The 16,520-nt window shown below is 41.2% G+C and overlaps 1 protein-coding gene across 4 annotated transcripts; it reads right to left on the bottom strand.

Moving 5' to 3' along the window:
• On the bottom strand, positions 8,914-15,235 carry LOC8062701. Of its 4 annotated transcripts, none has more exons than XM_021446761.1 (6): positions 13,384-13,831; positions 12,896-13,196; positions 11,241-11,548; positions 11,119-11,166; positions 10,274-10,680; positions 8,914-9,562 (listed from the first exon to the last, which is right to left on the bottom strand). In XM_021446761.1, exons 2-6 carry the CDS (start codon positions 13,186-13,188, stop codon positions 9,212-9,214), a joined length of 1,407 nt encoding a protein of 468 aa, XP_021302436.1. In that variant the 5' UTR covers positions 13,189-13,196; positions 13,384-13,831; the 3' UTR covers positions 8,914-9,211. The 4 variants fall into 4 exon arrangements, with proteins under 4 accessions (XP_021302436.1, XP_021302437.1, XP_021302438.1 ...); XM_021446762.1 differs by lacking the exon at positions 13,384-13,831 and adding an exon at positions 15,140-15,235 and having other exon boundaries at positions 8,924-9,562; XM_021446763.1 differs by lacking the exon at positions 13,384-13,831 and adding an exon at positions 15,140-15,221 and having other exon boundaries at positions 8,924-9,562; positions 12,896-13,193.

Raw genomic sequence — 16,520 nt, 5'->3', positions numbered from 1 at the left:
ACAAATAAGGTGTAATATCAAAAGACAATGCATAAATTATATAACGTACTTAGCATAAAAGAAATAACCTTTGATAGCAAACAGCGGATAGACAACTCCAAACTTCGGGTATTAACTTCACTCTACAGGATCCAACTGACTGGTTGATCACAAGCCCAAAACTTCTCCTGAGGTGTGGGGGAAATAGCAAGAGTGAGCACATATCGTACTCAACCAGTATAACCAGGGGTTCATGAGGCTCAATTAGCTGACACTGGTTTGACTGCATTTAGCTTTTATATGTAGATAGCATATTTAATCATTGGATAGCAAATATCAAGGTAGCATATTAAATCCCATAACCACATGATCAATTGTATACAGGAATTATGAATAACACATATAAACAACATAATAAACCATCATTTATTATCATTAATCATGTTCATCAGTGTCCATCTATTCCGTCAGTTTTCCGGGCCGCCCGTATCCGTGGGCACGGCTAGTATACCAGATTTAACACTCTGCAGAGGTTGTACATCTTTACCCATGAGTCGTGATTTACCCTTTCGCCCGAGGTGATCAGCCTCTTAACCCACTTCCAAGGAAAGTTGGCAGGGATCACTATGAAGCCTTTCAAAGGTTTCGTCTAACAAGTTAGGGCCATTAGATTCACTCGGCAGGCAGATATAGAGCCCCCCTTCCATGGCACATAACCCGCAGCCTGTACACACGGACAGAGGCCACACTATACCCAACGTGTCTAGCCATTCTTACGCCATTTAAGGTAACCGCTAACAAGCTAGAAAAAAGTCCTCATACTGAGCTAAAGCCAGAGCCATTATAGCCCTCATGGTTGTACGAGTTGTCCCAGCTTTTGCCAAGGGATAAGTCCTTATGGAGGGTCAAGATCAATCTAGCAAAAGCTAGAGTTCTTTCCACCCTTTATGTTCAAGTTGCTGAAAAGCTTATTTTATTGTTTATTGCATATTCAATATTCATGTTACAAGATCATGGATTAATAATCAAGCACTAGCAAGAACTATCCAAATGCATATCCAAATAGGTAATAAGGAATTTAGGATAACAATCATCTATGATTTTGCTAAGGTCATCAAGGTGGACACATGCATATGATAAATATTGTATTAATTGTGTATAGGTAACAAGGATAATCCCCAGTTATACTTGCCTTGCTCAAAGCTCTCCTAAGCCTGCTGGTCTTCAAATGCTTGATCTTGATTACGAACGTACGGCTCACCGTCTATTCCCAAACATCAATCAATAACACGCAATCCAATGTAGACAATCATACACAAAGCAAACAAGTTATAATTAGAACATTACACCAACAGTGAGAAATCAAAGATAAAAGTTTATGAAAATATTCTACGCAGTGCTACGATCACACAAATGTAAAGTTCACGAAAATCGGAATTAAAACGAGAAAGATATGAATTTTCTAAGATTTCCTATAGAGAAATAATTAATTAAATGCTACTGCGGAAATAAAAAGTTTCAAAACAGTAAACTAATACTTCGAACATGTAGAGCATATAATTACGAACCTAACGCAATTTGAATGGACAAAAACGGAGTTAAAATGAGTATTTTATGACCAATTCAATTCTAATGGCATAACTGTAAATATGTGATTGCGCCTTTTCACTGGAACCGACGAAAATACGTTTTCAAATCGGGAAAGCGTAAACCGCCAAAGCGCCTTGGACTGCGGGTTAGATTTCCAATTTTTCTAGGGACTCTTAACGTAAAATCGCAGGTGAAAGGGTATGTTTAAATCGTGGCCGTTGATCTTTGGTTGGATGGTCACGATTTGCTCCAGGGGTCCTCGGCGGTGGCCGGCTGGTTCCAGCTCCCGTACGATGGCGCCAAGGCCGGGAGCGTCGTCTGCCGACTTCTCGTTTCCGAGCACCGTTTCAAGAAAGAAAAACTCTGGGATGACGAGCAGCTCACCGCGAAGTCGACTGCGTCCTCGGTTCGGTCCGAAAGGGAGTAGGAGGAGCGCGCGGCGGTGGGGCTTGACTCAACCTCGGTGAGATCCCGAGCTTCGCGCTGAGGGCGGCTAGGGTTCCCAAGGTGCAACAGATGGTGAAAGGAGGTTGCGGGGTTGAGGGAAAACGCTTTATAGCGCTCGGTTTGCGAGGAGAGCAAGGAAATCCCGAACAATCCGGGATTGAACACGGCTGCAACGGAGTCCGGCTCGGTTCCGACTCCAGGAAGAAGAACAGGGCGCTGACAAGCGGGTCCATGTCGTCAGCCGCAGAAAGGAGGGAGAGAGAGGGAGTGCGCGCGTGGGCTTGCTGGGCCGGGGAGGGGAAAAGGGAGCAGGCCGGGGCTGGGCTTCGGCTGGGGTTTTGTTTCCTTTTTTTATTTTCTTTTCTGTTTTCTTTTCCAAACTAAACCTTTTTCAAATAAGATTTTGAATGCAAATAAATTCAAGCCAGAGGCAAACAATACAAAATAAAATATTCTTCGGCATGAATGCATAAACAAGTTTCTAATCTTATGTTAAATTTTAATTTTGACAAAAATATTTTATTTACTAGATTAAATGCCCACAAAAACTGCTTAAATAATTCTCATTAAACCCTATTAGTTGAAATTCAAATTTTGGGTGTTACATTAGGCCTCTGCCGCAATGAGCGAGCGGGCTCAATTGACCTCCACTACGGAGGTACTCTAACCGCTTCCAACATTTATGCTAGCCAAAAGTAAAAAGCAGGTTAGCTCCCAAGAGTGTACACGAGATAAAAAAAACTATAATAGGATAATAATATAGAGAGTGATTTTTATTGAAATAACTATTCAACTATAATTTAGAGAGTAGAGAATAAATTTAAAAACTTTTGCTATATACCTATCAACCACCGATAGCAAGGCGGACAGAGGGAGCGAGGAAGACGGCAACGTCTGCTAATATAAGACGGCACGATTGATGGCAAAAAAAAAAAGATGATGAGCTATTACCTATCAGAGGTCAATCGTCTGTGCCGGCAGATTTGGTGTGGCATGCATACCTATCAACCTCCGATCCAGAGGGGCTCATGTTGTGCCACCAGGCGCTATCTCAATTCTCAGCTGCTGCTGCTATGACGTGAGGGTCGAATTAATAGAACACACATGCGTATAAAATTTTAGGACGATTAAATTCTAGTTAATTTGTGATATGGAAGGTAAAGAACCGTGAAAAAAGAGTGAAGAAAAGGACTGTACCATTTTGATACTATCCTTTTTGTCCCTTTGCGATCTGCAGGATTAAAACAAATCCATCCTTGCACCAAAAGCGCTTCAACACATATAAGCACCTGTTTAGAGCGGAAGAATTTCATAAAAACCATACTTGAATTTTACGAAAGTTAGTTCAATTTTACATCCTAGAGGTGTAGTCATTTTGCAAGCGGTTCATGAGTTCCATTAGAAAAGACAGAGTGGGGTCTTTTTAAGATTGATTTGAATGAATAGGTGTGTAATAATAAGATAAAATGACTTTGTTTCAAATATCACGGAAGAAAGGCTTCTCACCCTAGTGGGTAGCTTGGGTTGAAACTTTCATTTCGGGTGATAGTATAGCTATCAATGTTAATGACGATGTCGAATATTACTTTCAAATCAAGAAATGTTTTTGATAAGGAGATCTTTTATTGCCCTTGCTTTTTAATATTATGCTAGGTATTCTAATAAATAAAGCCAAAGAAGATGGGAAAGTCAGTGGAGTAGTGCCACATGCCATTGATGGTGGCCTATCTATCCTACAATATGTGATGATACACTTATGTTTATGGAACATGACATAGAGAAAGCTAAGAAAAGGTAACGGTATAGTTATGTGTATTTGAGCAAGTATCAAGTTTAGAAATCAACTTTTATAATAGTGAGTTGTTCGATATGCCCAAGATCATATTGGTCAGTACACATCACTATTTGGTAGTAAGTTAGGTGATTTTTAGTGTTTCAATCTATTTTAGAAAAGTGATAAGTTCTGATTGGAAAAGGTTGAACAACCTCAGGAGGGTCTGAGCACCAGAAAACATCTTCCATTAATTAGTGGTCTTCCAATATATATTGTATCCTTCTTTCTGTTCCAAAGGTTGTTTAGAAGAAATTGGATTATTTCCACTCTGCCAGATATATGGGTCAGGGGTACCCGCACCGCTGTATATGTAACTATCACCAAGCTATCGGCCCAGCAGCCGTCAAGGAGGCCCGTGAGGGCTAACACGGTCGACCAAAGTAGAGATCAAGGCAAGTCAGGATGGGTGTATCTAGATGATAGCTAGGATAAATCTATTACGCATTCTGTATAACAATCTAGAAATCCAATTTGTTAGCCCGATCGTCCTCATTATAACCATACCCCTTCTTCCTATATAAAGGAGGGTAGGGACCTTAGACTCGGGATCCATCTTCTACCATTCAATCTACTGCGTAGCTAGGAGCAATAGCCCCTGTAATTGAACATATGAATACAAGAGCAGCAGCACCACTAGAGTAGGGTTTAGCGTGCCACCGCGCCCCGAACCAGTGTGAATCCTTGTGTCTCGTGTTATGTGATTTTATTGCTAGGTATTGCCAGAGCTAAATCATCCGACATACTCTAGAGTTTATTCACAATCTTGTGCTAGCCCAAAGACCAAGGAGGCCTTCATGTTTTTGTGCATTAAGAACATCGTTGTGGCATCTTATCTAATTTGAATATTTGGTCTTACTGAACAACACACTACCACCAATCCACTTACATTTCTATTCTTATTTCACATAAAAGTATTAATTCAAGCATGGAGGTATGGACATTAGAAGCAGTATATATTGGTCTAACCCACACTCAACAAGTAAGGTAGGACTAAACTCTTGTAATCTTACATTAACACACGCATGGCCCACCATGGTCTAATATCAAACTAGGCATGTCACATTATTGCTCAACTTAGTAAATACTATTCAAACTACTCACCACAAATGAGAACCGATAGTAACTCATACTTAACAAATATCTAGACTAAAAATCTTTAGGATAGGTAGAATGGAAAATTGGGGATTCACATTTTTGTCTAGCCTCATGAATGTAAAGTGATATTTCTTTTACTTTGCATCATTTGTGGTAAAGGATGGATCATAAGTAAAGTTCTGGGAAGATAAATGATTAGGAAAGACATCTTTACAGGACCAATACCACTTTCTTTACATATAACCATACCTAAACACATCATTTTAGCTAATGTTCTTTTGAGGTCATCACCAAATCTCACATGGTGTAATTAACTTTATAGGTCCTAAGCAGCTTGGAACGATATATGCCTTGCATTGCTAACATACAGTTGGCCCAAGACCAAGATGTGTTTCACTAGTTGCATCCAAATGGATAATTCTCAGCCAAATCACACTACCAAACATTAATGCATGTTGATATCCCCAATCTTAATAAACTCCTATGTAAAATAAGGGCCCCTTTGAAATTCAAGATATTTTAGGTACTTATGATGAGTTATGTTGACAATAATTTAGCTAAGTGTAATGGGCAAGGTAATAAAACCTGTAAGTCTTGTCACAAACAAGATACAATTAGACATTTTTCTTTAATTTACTTCTAGTTTTACAGACCTTTTGGTCAATTGTTCAAGTGCCGATGAGGTTAGAAAAACCTCACAATCATGTTGCCCACTAATCCTACTAGCTAGGAGCAGCTGCAACATATTGCCCACTACAACATAGCAAGAATGATACTGTTTTGAAAACAAAAAAAATACTTCATCATGTTATTAACTTGGTTACCCACAGACTACACACCTAGGCTAGTAGAAGCCAGCTTCACAAGATATAGTTATGGCGATATCATAGGTGTTGGTGTAGGTGGCCAATGATATCTTCTCCTAGGTACATAGGTGGCATTCTAGTTTATGAATTGTTAGTCAATTGTGAATGTATCGGTAGAGATGAAAATGGACCAATATGTTTCCATGCCTATGTGTCCTGAAAGGGTTCTAAGACTACAGGTAATCCTACTATGAATATGGACATTCAATATATATTGTATCCGAGTTTGAATACTTAAAGTAGGATTTCTAATATGTATACAGAATATAGATATCAATATCCAATATATCCAACATTTTTCGTACCGGCTCCAAATCCGATAAGAAACAACTGCTCATAAGGATACTTATAATATCCGCTCGGTCTTATTTTATTCTTTTGTGTTGATCTTTCTCTCATTTGATTGGCTCTGTGTTTCTGGTAGACAGAGGTTCAAAGTACTTTTAGGGTATTTCTAATGTAGAAATCACCATAGTTTCTATAGACATTAATTATACTATCATCTAAGTGTTTTGTTGATGTGGCATTGTAGTTATTAAAGAGATAGAGAAAAATCCTAGAACCGGGTAGAAACCATGTCTATACGAAAATCAAGACATAAAGAGATGTGATTGGTAGACAATGAAGAGAGAATGTATGTGATTGAATAAATATCTATTGGGATAATGGTTCATACATTGTGTATGTGAAAATTAATAGATATAGAAATTACATATAATTTCTAGCATTGAGACTGTCTTTATAGGGTTTTGTACCAACTCTATTTAATGCTTTTGATAATTTAATAAAAACTTGCTTTATAAAAAAAAGAGAACACACATGAAATCCTATATTTCAAAATAAATAGTGTCTTATTCGTATGAAATGGTTTTCATATGAGACATATTAGCCAGCTCATATGGCTCTGCGGCTACTAGAGCTGCCGCTACTAGAGCCGAGAAGGAAAACGGAAGGGGTTGAACTGAACAGCGTAGAAGATCTTGGTTGGGCACCGAGCTTCCAGAGGATCATGTTTGGTAAAATCGCGCGCCGTCTCTGTTTTGCTTTCTTGCTACGAGGACATCGTAGTTGAACGCCGCAGATGCGACCAAAACGAGACGCTGAAAAACCTGCACGGACACAAAACAAGTACAAGTTGCCTGTTGCCGCGATTGCGGCTATTTTGGACCTTATCTGCCTCTCATAATAACTAAAATATTCAGTGCAAACTACTTCTTTAATTTAATTCATAAAACCTCATTAAATAAATACTTAAGAGCTTTGAAAAAATTTAAAATTATAGACACCAACAGCACATCTCTGGATATGTATTGTCACAAAATTTAAGATTTAAACTCGCATTGTAAAAATTCATATGAAAATAACAAATTTTATTTGTATATGCACTAGAGGATAAAATTCCGCTAAACGAGTTTAAATCTCAAATTTTATGATAATACACATCTACAAATGCATTATTTTTAATGAAATAAAACTATGTATTGGAAGGTCTCTATTTCTAAGCACAGCACTGTTTGAAACTGAGCACGAAACAAACTCTTCCAATACATAGTTTTATTTCATTGTTTTATACGCTAGCTGCAACATTTAATTCGTGCCTAGTGTTATGATCAAGTATGATATATGAACTCTATAGCCATTTGATATTATTGTAAATGAAAATATATTAATTATTACCTTCCATATTCACATGATATTAAATGGAGTCACACATATGAATACAATTATTGTAGTGGTTTGTCGATCCCAACTGCTAAAATTTATTAACAACATGGGCCGATCGACAGCACACATATTTCAGACAGCCGCGTTAGCGTTACGCAGATCATTTGGCCTGAACTCCAAAATTTGAATCTTCTAATTGAACGCACTTCATGGTGTTCCCCCTTGCAGCCTAGGCGAGGAACAGAATCGACAAAATCAGGAGAGCATTTCTATGAAAAGATGAAGAGAATCGACAAAATCAGGAGAGCATTATCTCATAAACTGGCCAACACGGCTAGATCCAAAGACCTTGACTGATGTATTGGGGATACCGTATTTAGAAAAATTTAGTAGAGCTCTTCGCCTATGATGGCTCTGGCAAGATTGGGTGGAGGAATTCAAACCTTGGGCAAGCACAGATCTACCTTGCAATGAGACCGACCTGGTAGTCTTCAACATATCAACCAAGGTCACGGTTGGAGGCTAGGCCCCCAAATATTTAGCACCACATTTGTTCGAGTTAGCTACAAGAAAAAACAAATCAGTCTAATAGGAACTCCGAAGCAACAGTTGAATCCGAATGCTAAAAGGCAGAATCACCACCACCGTCTAACTTAAGGAGTTTGTTTCCCTTTGAATAAGGCTCTAAAACATCCAGCTGGCGCCGGATGTTCATGACTCCATAGTTTGGAGATGGACTCCTGATGCCTCTTACTCCACCCGCTCAACATATAGAATCCAGGTATTTTTGTATTGACTTCATATGGAAAGCGCATGCAGAGAACAAAGGTGAAGTGTTTGCTTGGGTACTAGTGCGAGAAAAAATCCTAAAGGCGAATAATCTATAGAAGAGAGACAGGCCTCACTAGGACCAATGTGTCCTATGTAATAGACCTTTGGAAATATATCTTTATCTATGCTTTGCCCTTTCGCCAAGGTCATGTGGAGCCAGATTCTATCATGGAAGCACCCCACTCAAGCCCCACCTCACCTGAAGTCATGGTGGGAAGAGGCTGCATCCAAGATATTTCACAGCGTGTGGATCACCATTCTGTTGCTAAATCTTCTATAATCTTAATGGGAGTGATGCTCCCTTTGCTCTGTACATAAACCTCTTTTCCACATCTTAATTGAAAGGTAGAGCTCCTGCCATCATGTTAAAAAAAGGGGGCTCCGGCTCTATACTAGAAAAGAAATCGACTGATTCAAATTTAAACCAGGCCGGATCCAAGCCCAGGGAAAAGAACTCAGGCCGGAGCATGGCTCGCTGCTGCCTACACATACCCATGGATAAGAAGAGTTGGAGTACAGTGTAGTAACAGAAACAAAGTTCTGCTCTTGAGCTTCTTGCAGGAACCAGACGGCATGAAATTTAACACAATGCAAAACAAGGAACCATAAGGGGAACTGAATCCATAAAAGCAACTCCTTATGACAAGTCACATTGTTCAAGACAAGACCATAAAGCAACAACAACAATAGAGACAGGTGCACAACTGCCTTACAAGCACCTTGGTTATGCTGTCGCGAGGAAACAAAAAAGATAAGGTACAAAGGATTGCTCTTGGTTATGCTGTTGCGAGGAAACAAAAAAGATAAGGTACAAGGAAAGACAAATCTGCGGTTGTCGTCATCATCCCATCATCTGATTAAATTAAACCAGAAAGTGCGGGACATGAATAAGTCCATGTCCATCCTAGAGTTGCTTCTTCTTCCGGATCCTCTTGCTCCTCCACGAGATGAGAGCTGCTGCTGCAGATGGACCACCTCGTCTTCGCTTCATTTGCTTCTTTGGCTTCCTCTCCTGCCTCTTCCCTGTGAAGCAGGGCTTCAGGAATGCCCCATGCAGACTGAAGCTGGTGGTGGCTTCTTCCTGTGTTTCTTCTTTTTTGACTGCGATAACAGGGGCAACACTCTCATCCTCGGAATGTGCCCCAGCTTCTCGCTTCACTGATACCCTTAGACGCTTGCTTGGATGGCTGATCACCTCAAAATTTTGGTAACCTTCCTCTGCTGCTTGGTTGTCAATCAATACATCTTCAGAACTCTGCGAGTGAAGAAAGAATATTAGTAAAAAAGTGGCCAAAACTAGAATAAGGCAATTCTAAAGTTGGTTCATAATGGAGCCTAGATACTAATTCTTTAATCAGTAATAAGGTTTATTATCTGAACTTAAGAAAATATATTACTGGCCATCTGATGCTTACTGGACCACAAAGAACATTAAAGAAAATGTTACGCTCCTTTGTGCTTCATTTTAAATAATATAGGATAACATTTGATTTCATCTCATTTACTTGAGTAGTTACTTATCAGGCCTCTTTCGATTTTGTAGGCATCCCATCTCACCAACGAAGACGCGTATAGAAGATCAGTACACAATCATCATTGCTCCTTTGTGCTTCGTTTTAGATAATATAGGTTAACATTTGATTTCATCTCATTTACTTGAGTAGTTACTTATCAGGCATCTTTTGATTTTGTAGGCATCCCATCTCACCAAAGAAGATGCATATAGAAGATCGGTACACAATCATCATCGCTAATTGCTGTAAATAACTGAAAAGATTCATCTACTAAAAATGTCAACTGCTATATTGGGCCAGTCAGAACTGCCTGAGCCAACCATAAATATAGTGTGACCGAGTTGCTTTATCTTTTGATTTTGTACAACTTGAAGTTCAAACTACAACAAATCAGTGATGATATGTTCAATCAAGTTGTAATGGTATGAGACAAAAGAGGTGTAGAAGCTTACTTCACGGAATTCTCCAATCCGATGTGGGCCTTCAGACAATAGACTCATGGTGCTCTCAAAAATATCCATGTTGCTAGCTTCTCCATAGCTCGAGACAGCACTATCAGGCATGGCAGAATCATCCATATCACATTCTGATGTGTCCTGGGGAGATCTTTCATGCAGTCCAGCAACTTTGCCCTTTCCTGGGGAGCAATTTGAGCTCTGTGTACCATTGACCGATGTGTGAATTTTAAGGGTTATTCCCTTATTCTTCTTAGCCATTGCTTGCTTGAGATTTGATCTCAGACTGAATACCCTGTCTTGGGCAGCTTGAATGCTTAAAAGAATCTGTTCAACAGTGGTATCACCTCCTTCAATACCAAGTAGCCAATCAGCATCATTATTTCCTTTTGTGTTGTCATCCGCTGAATGATCAAGAAAAGGTTTCATTAATTTATCTGCACCACTTAATAAGAAAAACAGCATATTCCTCACCTAAATAAAACGACTATTGACAGTCAGATTTGAATGTTAGTTTGCAAAATTGAACTCAACATGTAACCATAACAACGGAAATTTCACTAACTGGGTGACGATACTACGGAAAGTAGGAAATGGAGCTCTCACTTTCTGTGCAGTAATCAATCCCTAGACTAGATGCAAGATGCAGGCAATAGACATCTCTTGTTCCAATTCCAAGAAGTGTAATAATAAACTTACGTCCAAAGCCATAACAATTAACAAAATAGAGTTGAATGAATGACGAAGCAAACAGTGTACTCACTACTTTACTGCCAATAGTCCAATATGCACATCAGGGAAATGATATTTGTTTGCAGTTATTAAGCAATTAACAGTATTACCTAAGTTGGCATTGTCTTCAATAGAATGGCCATCTGCTTCCGTTTTTTCTGCAGGATGGTTAAAATGGGATATCAGAAAGGTTATTCGTATCTCTGCGTGTAAAGTAGAATGCAACTCTTACCAAAATAAGAGAACACAGTATGATTAGAGATATATGATGAAGTATCAATTTTGTCTTCGTTTCTTTTTCTCCTCCTTCGTTTCATAGTCTTCCTGCAGCAAAGAGAGGAGAACGGTACTGATCGTGAGGAGGAACAATCCAACTCAATCATTTTTGTCTGCAACTCCTTCTCATGCTTGAGTACTGCAAGCTCCTTGTCATATTTAGACACTTGAGATTGCAAATCCTTCATCCGCAGTTCTAGCCATTGGCATCTCCACATTAATGGGCTCACATACTTTCTCCAATGATCAGTCACCTTTTTCTTCCTGTGATACATGATAGAATGTGGTTACTCATGTATTGCCTTCTCTAGAGTAACATGAATTGCATAGGCAGTGAAAATAAATTGACAGTCACATAACATGATTGATTAGAAACAAAGGCACTAGAAATTGCTCCAAGCAAATAGAAAAGCTGAAAAAGTAGATAAATTTAATGTCATATTCTTCTGAATCTAGTGCCCAGGAATATGCTACTACGATTTCACAGTTGATTACAAGTGTCACCCAAACTCATTCTGGAAGGCATCAGCTGCTTGCAGTTGTTAAAAGAATCAGTGTTGGTATATTAGGGTGCGTTTGGTTTGATGGATATCCCTGGATGGGAGATGGCAGTCCATGGACAAGCGGTGTTTGGTTCGCAGGCGAGTTGGATATGGATATCCATGACAGGGGAATAGCATAAGTGTACGTTGGATACAGGAACCAACCCTTAAACCAATCCCATCAGGTCCTACATATACTAGTAATGTAACACTAAGACATTCCGCAAAAATGGTTCCATTTTGATAACAGTAGAGGAATACTGAAATACTGTATTGGGCATAATATATGTTGAAAGACATTTTGCAAATATACGCAAGCAACTTTATGCTGATCCAACCAAAAATCCCTTTTTGTCCACACACTTCAAACTTTGGAGGTCATTGCACAGACTTAAAAGTTACTAAACTACATGCAAAATGTAAGTTATCTCAGATCATGCACTTCCCATTGTTTTCTGTAACTATTTGAAAACCTAAACCAGCCTGTCTAAACACAGAATACCACTCTGAGCTGCTCACAGATTGTTTAATCTCTCATACAAGAATCAAACAATTGTTAGTGTTAGGCATATTGAGGTTGTTTTGGGCTAGGCCCTGAAACTGGGGTTCTTTTGTGGGACCCCAAAAAATTACTTAAAAGTGAGGCTTTGATAAAGCCCAGAGCACAGAATTAAGTATGGGAGAGAAGCACCCGACTGAGGCTCATAGCTTCCCAGCAGCCAACTTCTACGCTTTTTAAGTGAAAAAGAACAGTTGATAACAGCAGATCACAAATGCAAGAAAGTTTATTTGGGAAATCCCCCCCCCCCCCCCCCCCCCCCACCCCCGAAGGTCAGATCTTTCAAATAGGAATTAAAGATAGTAGATCTAAGAATAACTGAACACTTAAAGAATAACGGCAATGTAGTAGATTCCACAAGGCACAACAATAAAACCTCTGCTTTGCTAGAATTTGCATTATGCCCAGTCAATCAATATGCAATCACCAACTACAAAATCAACTCACTTAAGGCTTATAAGGAGGCAGGAAAGAAAGGCTGAAAGTAGCATCAATCACCCAAGCACTTACTTCAATAGTCTATCCAAATTGTCTGAAGCAGCTGCATCGAGTAGAGCAGCAGCATCACCATTAGGAGGATAGCGGCAGAACGGCGAGTCCACCTCAATGTCGCTAATCTCTGAAGGCCTTGCATCATCCTCCGATCCTGACAGAGTGTCCCCAAAGGAACTTGAACACTCTGTAGCGTCAGGGTCCTCAACTGAGGCTACCTTGCTACCGGCAGCACCTGGGCCGATAATGTCAACCTCCAGATCCACTGCTCCATTAGCCTCCTCCATTTTAAAGACAGGAGCAGACTTCATATATACTGCTGAAATAAGAAGGCAGAATTTTTAACAAAAAATAATAATACTAATGCGATGACACTATAATATGACATGTAAAGCCTAAGGGAGAAACCAAAATATTAACCCCAAGTGAATTCACTTGGCACAAGAAGGAGGTTACTGGCCGCTCGCAGGATTCTCTGAAAACTACCAACACTAGTTTGCAAATACCTGGAGCTGGCAGCTCGAAAGACTGAGCAACGGCGGTAGGGACGGCTGCTGCTCTGGCGATGGGAGAAAAACCGTGGCACGGGAGCCGTGGCCGCGTAAAGGCGGGCCACACGTCCGTCCTCAGACCACAGCTACCCTCAGGCAGTGGCGACTACACGCCAAGGCGGCCGAGGGCACCAGTTTAGGCGCCATCCGCGCCAGGGCAAGCAATGGCGGCGCCAGCAGCCCGGGGCAGAGCCGCCAGGCTGGCGCAGTCCCGCAACGGACAGCGGCGGCGGCGGCAGCAGTACTAGCGCTTCCCAGGCGGAGCTCACGTCCCCTCCCCGGCCTCTGGGCTCTCGTTCCTTGCCTCTCAGACTCTCAGCTCAGGCGGCGGCGGCGGCGGCGGTAGCTGAGTACGACGAAGGGATTAACAACTCGCGGGAGAAAACAAAAGAAAAAAAAAAAAAAAGCAGAGTGACAGAGAGAGGCAGCACGAGTAACTGAAGGCCGCCGAGGTGAGTGGAATCGAACCCTAATGGGCTTTTGAGATGGGCCTCAGTGGGCCATACTAAGTGGGCCTGGTGCGACATTCTCCGCGATCCTTCTCACGCTTTTCAAATTACAACATGCTTTCCTGGGTCACGACTGGAGTGATGAATGACGGTTCTACAAGTAAATCCAAGCAGAGTCCTCTAACTAGAAACATTGCAATTCCTGCAGGAATCGCATGTATAAATTCACTGTTTCTAGTACTAAACACATGGCTAACAAGTAATAACTGAATCCGACAGCAGGACTGCAGTAGACTCTGAGCAGGATCAACTACCACTCCCTACAACAAGCTGGATACTGTAGCCAGCTGCAAACGCATTGCATAATACAAATCCTAGTTTAAGTAAGCAGAGAATCTGCACCACCACCAGAACATATCATCTGTGAATTGTGATTTTGACCACATCGTAGCATCGGCTCATATCACCTGTCTATCAATCAAGAAAAGGCCTGCTGGCTCAGTAATTCCTGGATGTCACAACTAAAAGATTTTTTTTATTCCAGAGGTCACACGCCGTCCTAAAATATCACAATGAAACCTTTTTTTTCATCAACGCTGCAAATCGCACTTAGCTCAAATGATCCTAAACCGAGTAAACAACTGACAGCACCGCCTGGTATACATCGAACTACTCTGAACAAATCAGACACGAGGCAAGAACGAACAGAAACTTGATAGGAATTGAAGCCATCAACCTAGCGAGAGCCGGCCAAAGAGTCTCCACTGATGCAGCAGCGCTAGCTAGACGCGAAACCGAGACAGCTAATACGCCATTGATGCCCCAACCCGGGAGAAGCTAGAAGAGCATCAAGCGACCCACCGCCACCAGCCGATGAACTCAGTGGCTCCCACCATGGCAACAGGTGAGAAGCGGTGCCTAAAGCCATGCTGGTTGCTGGCGGCGCTACCATGTCGCAAAGTTTCCGGCTTTCCGCTCTCAAGTCAAGTTCTACCACCAGCCCGCGGGGCGGCGGTAATCCTATCAATACTGGCGAGTTAAAAGGACGACGCGGGTACACCGGAACCCTGCGGTCGAGCCGCTGACGAGCACGCGCGCGCGCCGGCCGAGCCGGTAAGGGATCGGCGCTGGCCGCCGCGACGAGCGCCAGCCTCCGCGCGCGGGTCTTCAAGCAAGCAAGCGCGCCCGACGTTGAGATGATTCCAGGCAGTGGAGGCTCGGGAGAAAGAGAGACAAGTACCAGGGAAGGAGAAGAAACGCACCTGCAGTGGCGGCAGTGACGTCTGCTGAGGCGGCGGCGGCGAAAGAGAGAGGCTTCGAGGCTTTGTACTGCTCGTTTGGGCGGCGCCGTCAGAGAGGAAGCTGGAGCGAGGGAAGGACCAGGTTTTTATTCAGTTCATCATCCTTCATCGGCTTACATGGGCCGGGCCGGACCAGGCTGTCAAAAAAAATTTAGAAAAAAGTTCATATTATCTCGAAAGTCCATTTTTTCCTCTCTAAACTTTAAAATTGAACAAAACACTTATATTAACTTAAGAACCATTTATCTATAGTTGGCCATGCAGCCCGTGGCCCGGCACGGGCACGGCACGGCGGCTATCGCGCCTAGACCGGCACGGCCCGAGGCACCAAGCCATGCCTGGGTCGCCACCGTGGCCCGTGGCATGGCTCAGGCACGGTCTGACGGTCCGATGCTTAATGGCCTAGTAAGAAATATAACCAACTAATTCTTAAAAAAAGGAAATATAGGCTAGCTGGCCTGCTGCTGGCCCATTCAATCATCCTGAGTGGCCTGGTAAAAAATACAGCCTGCTAATTCTAAAAAAATGGCATGGTGGCACGGCGTGCCAAGCATAAAGCACGGTGAGGAACGACCCGATAGGCATGGCGGCCCGTGGAGGCACGACGCCACGTCGGGCCAGCATGGCCCGACGTGCCGCAGCCGGCACGGCCCAATGGCCATCTATACATTTATCTTACCTCTTTGACCCTGTTATAAGGCCTTGTTTAGATTCGAAATTTTTGTGGATTTTAATACTATAGCTTTTTTATTTTTATTTGACAAACATTATTTTATCATGGAGTAACTGGTTTAAAAGATTCGTCTCGCGATTTACAGACTAACTGTGCAATTAGTTTTTATTTTCATCTATATTTAATGTTCTATGCATGTGCCACAAGATTCGATGTGACGGAAAATCTTGAAAAGTTTTTGGTTTTTGGGTGAACTAAACAAGGCCTAAGTCGTTTTGAATGTGGTTTTGTCTTTTCCATTTTTATTTATTTCTACTAAATCTGTCAAAAATCATAGTAAATCACTAAAAAATCATAAAATAGTAAATCTAATTTTGTTGGACTCTATATGAGTATATCTATACATAGTGAACACATAAAATGGTATGTTTTTAGTATAAAGTTTTTGTTGTAGCTTTAGATCTATGCTTTTCTATAATTAAATAGAATAATTCATAGCTCTGATTTCTATGGTCCAATTGTGCTGAATTTTTTATTGTGGACTATTTGTTGTATGCTTAAACTATAGTAAAAAATTCATACTCATTGGATCATGTATAACTTAGTTATGTATATTTTCTATAACTAAGTTATACATGAATCATACAATAACTAACCCACCATAAAAAT

The sequence above is a fragment of the Sorghum bicolor genome, chromosome 9 (assembly GCF_000003195.3).
Source record: "Sorghum bicolor cultivar BTx623 chromosome 9, Sorghum_bicolor_NCBIv3, whole genome shotgun sequence".
NCBI lineage: Eukaryota > Viridiplantae > Streptophyta > Magnoliopsida > Poales > Poaceae > Sorghum > Sorghum bicolor.
The sequence above is the reverse complement of the archived record's forward strand: the minus strand, read 5'-3'. Positions and strand labels throughout refer to the sequence as shown.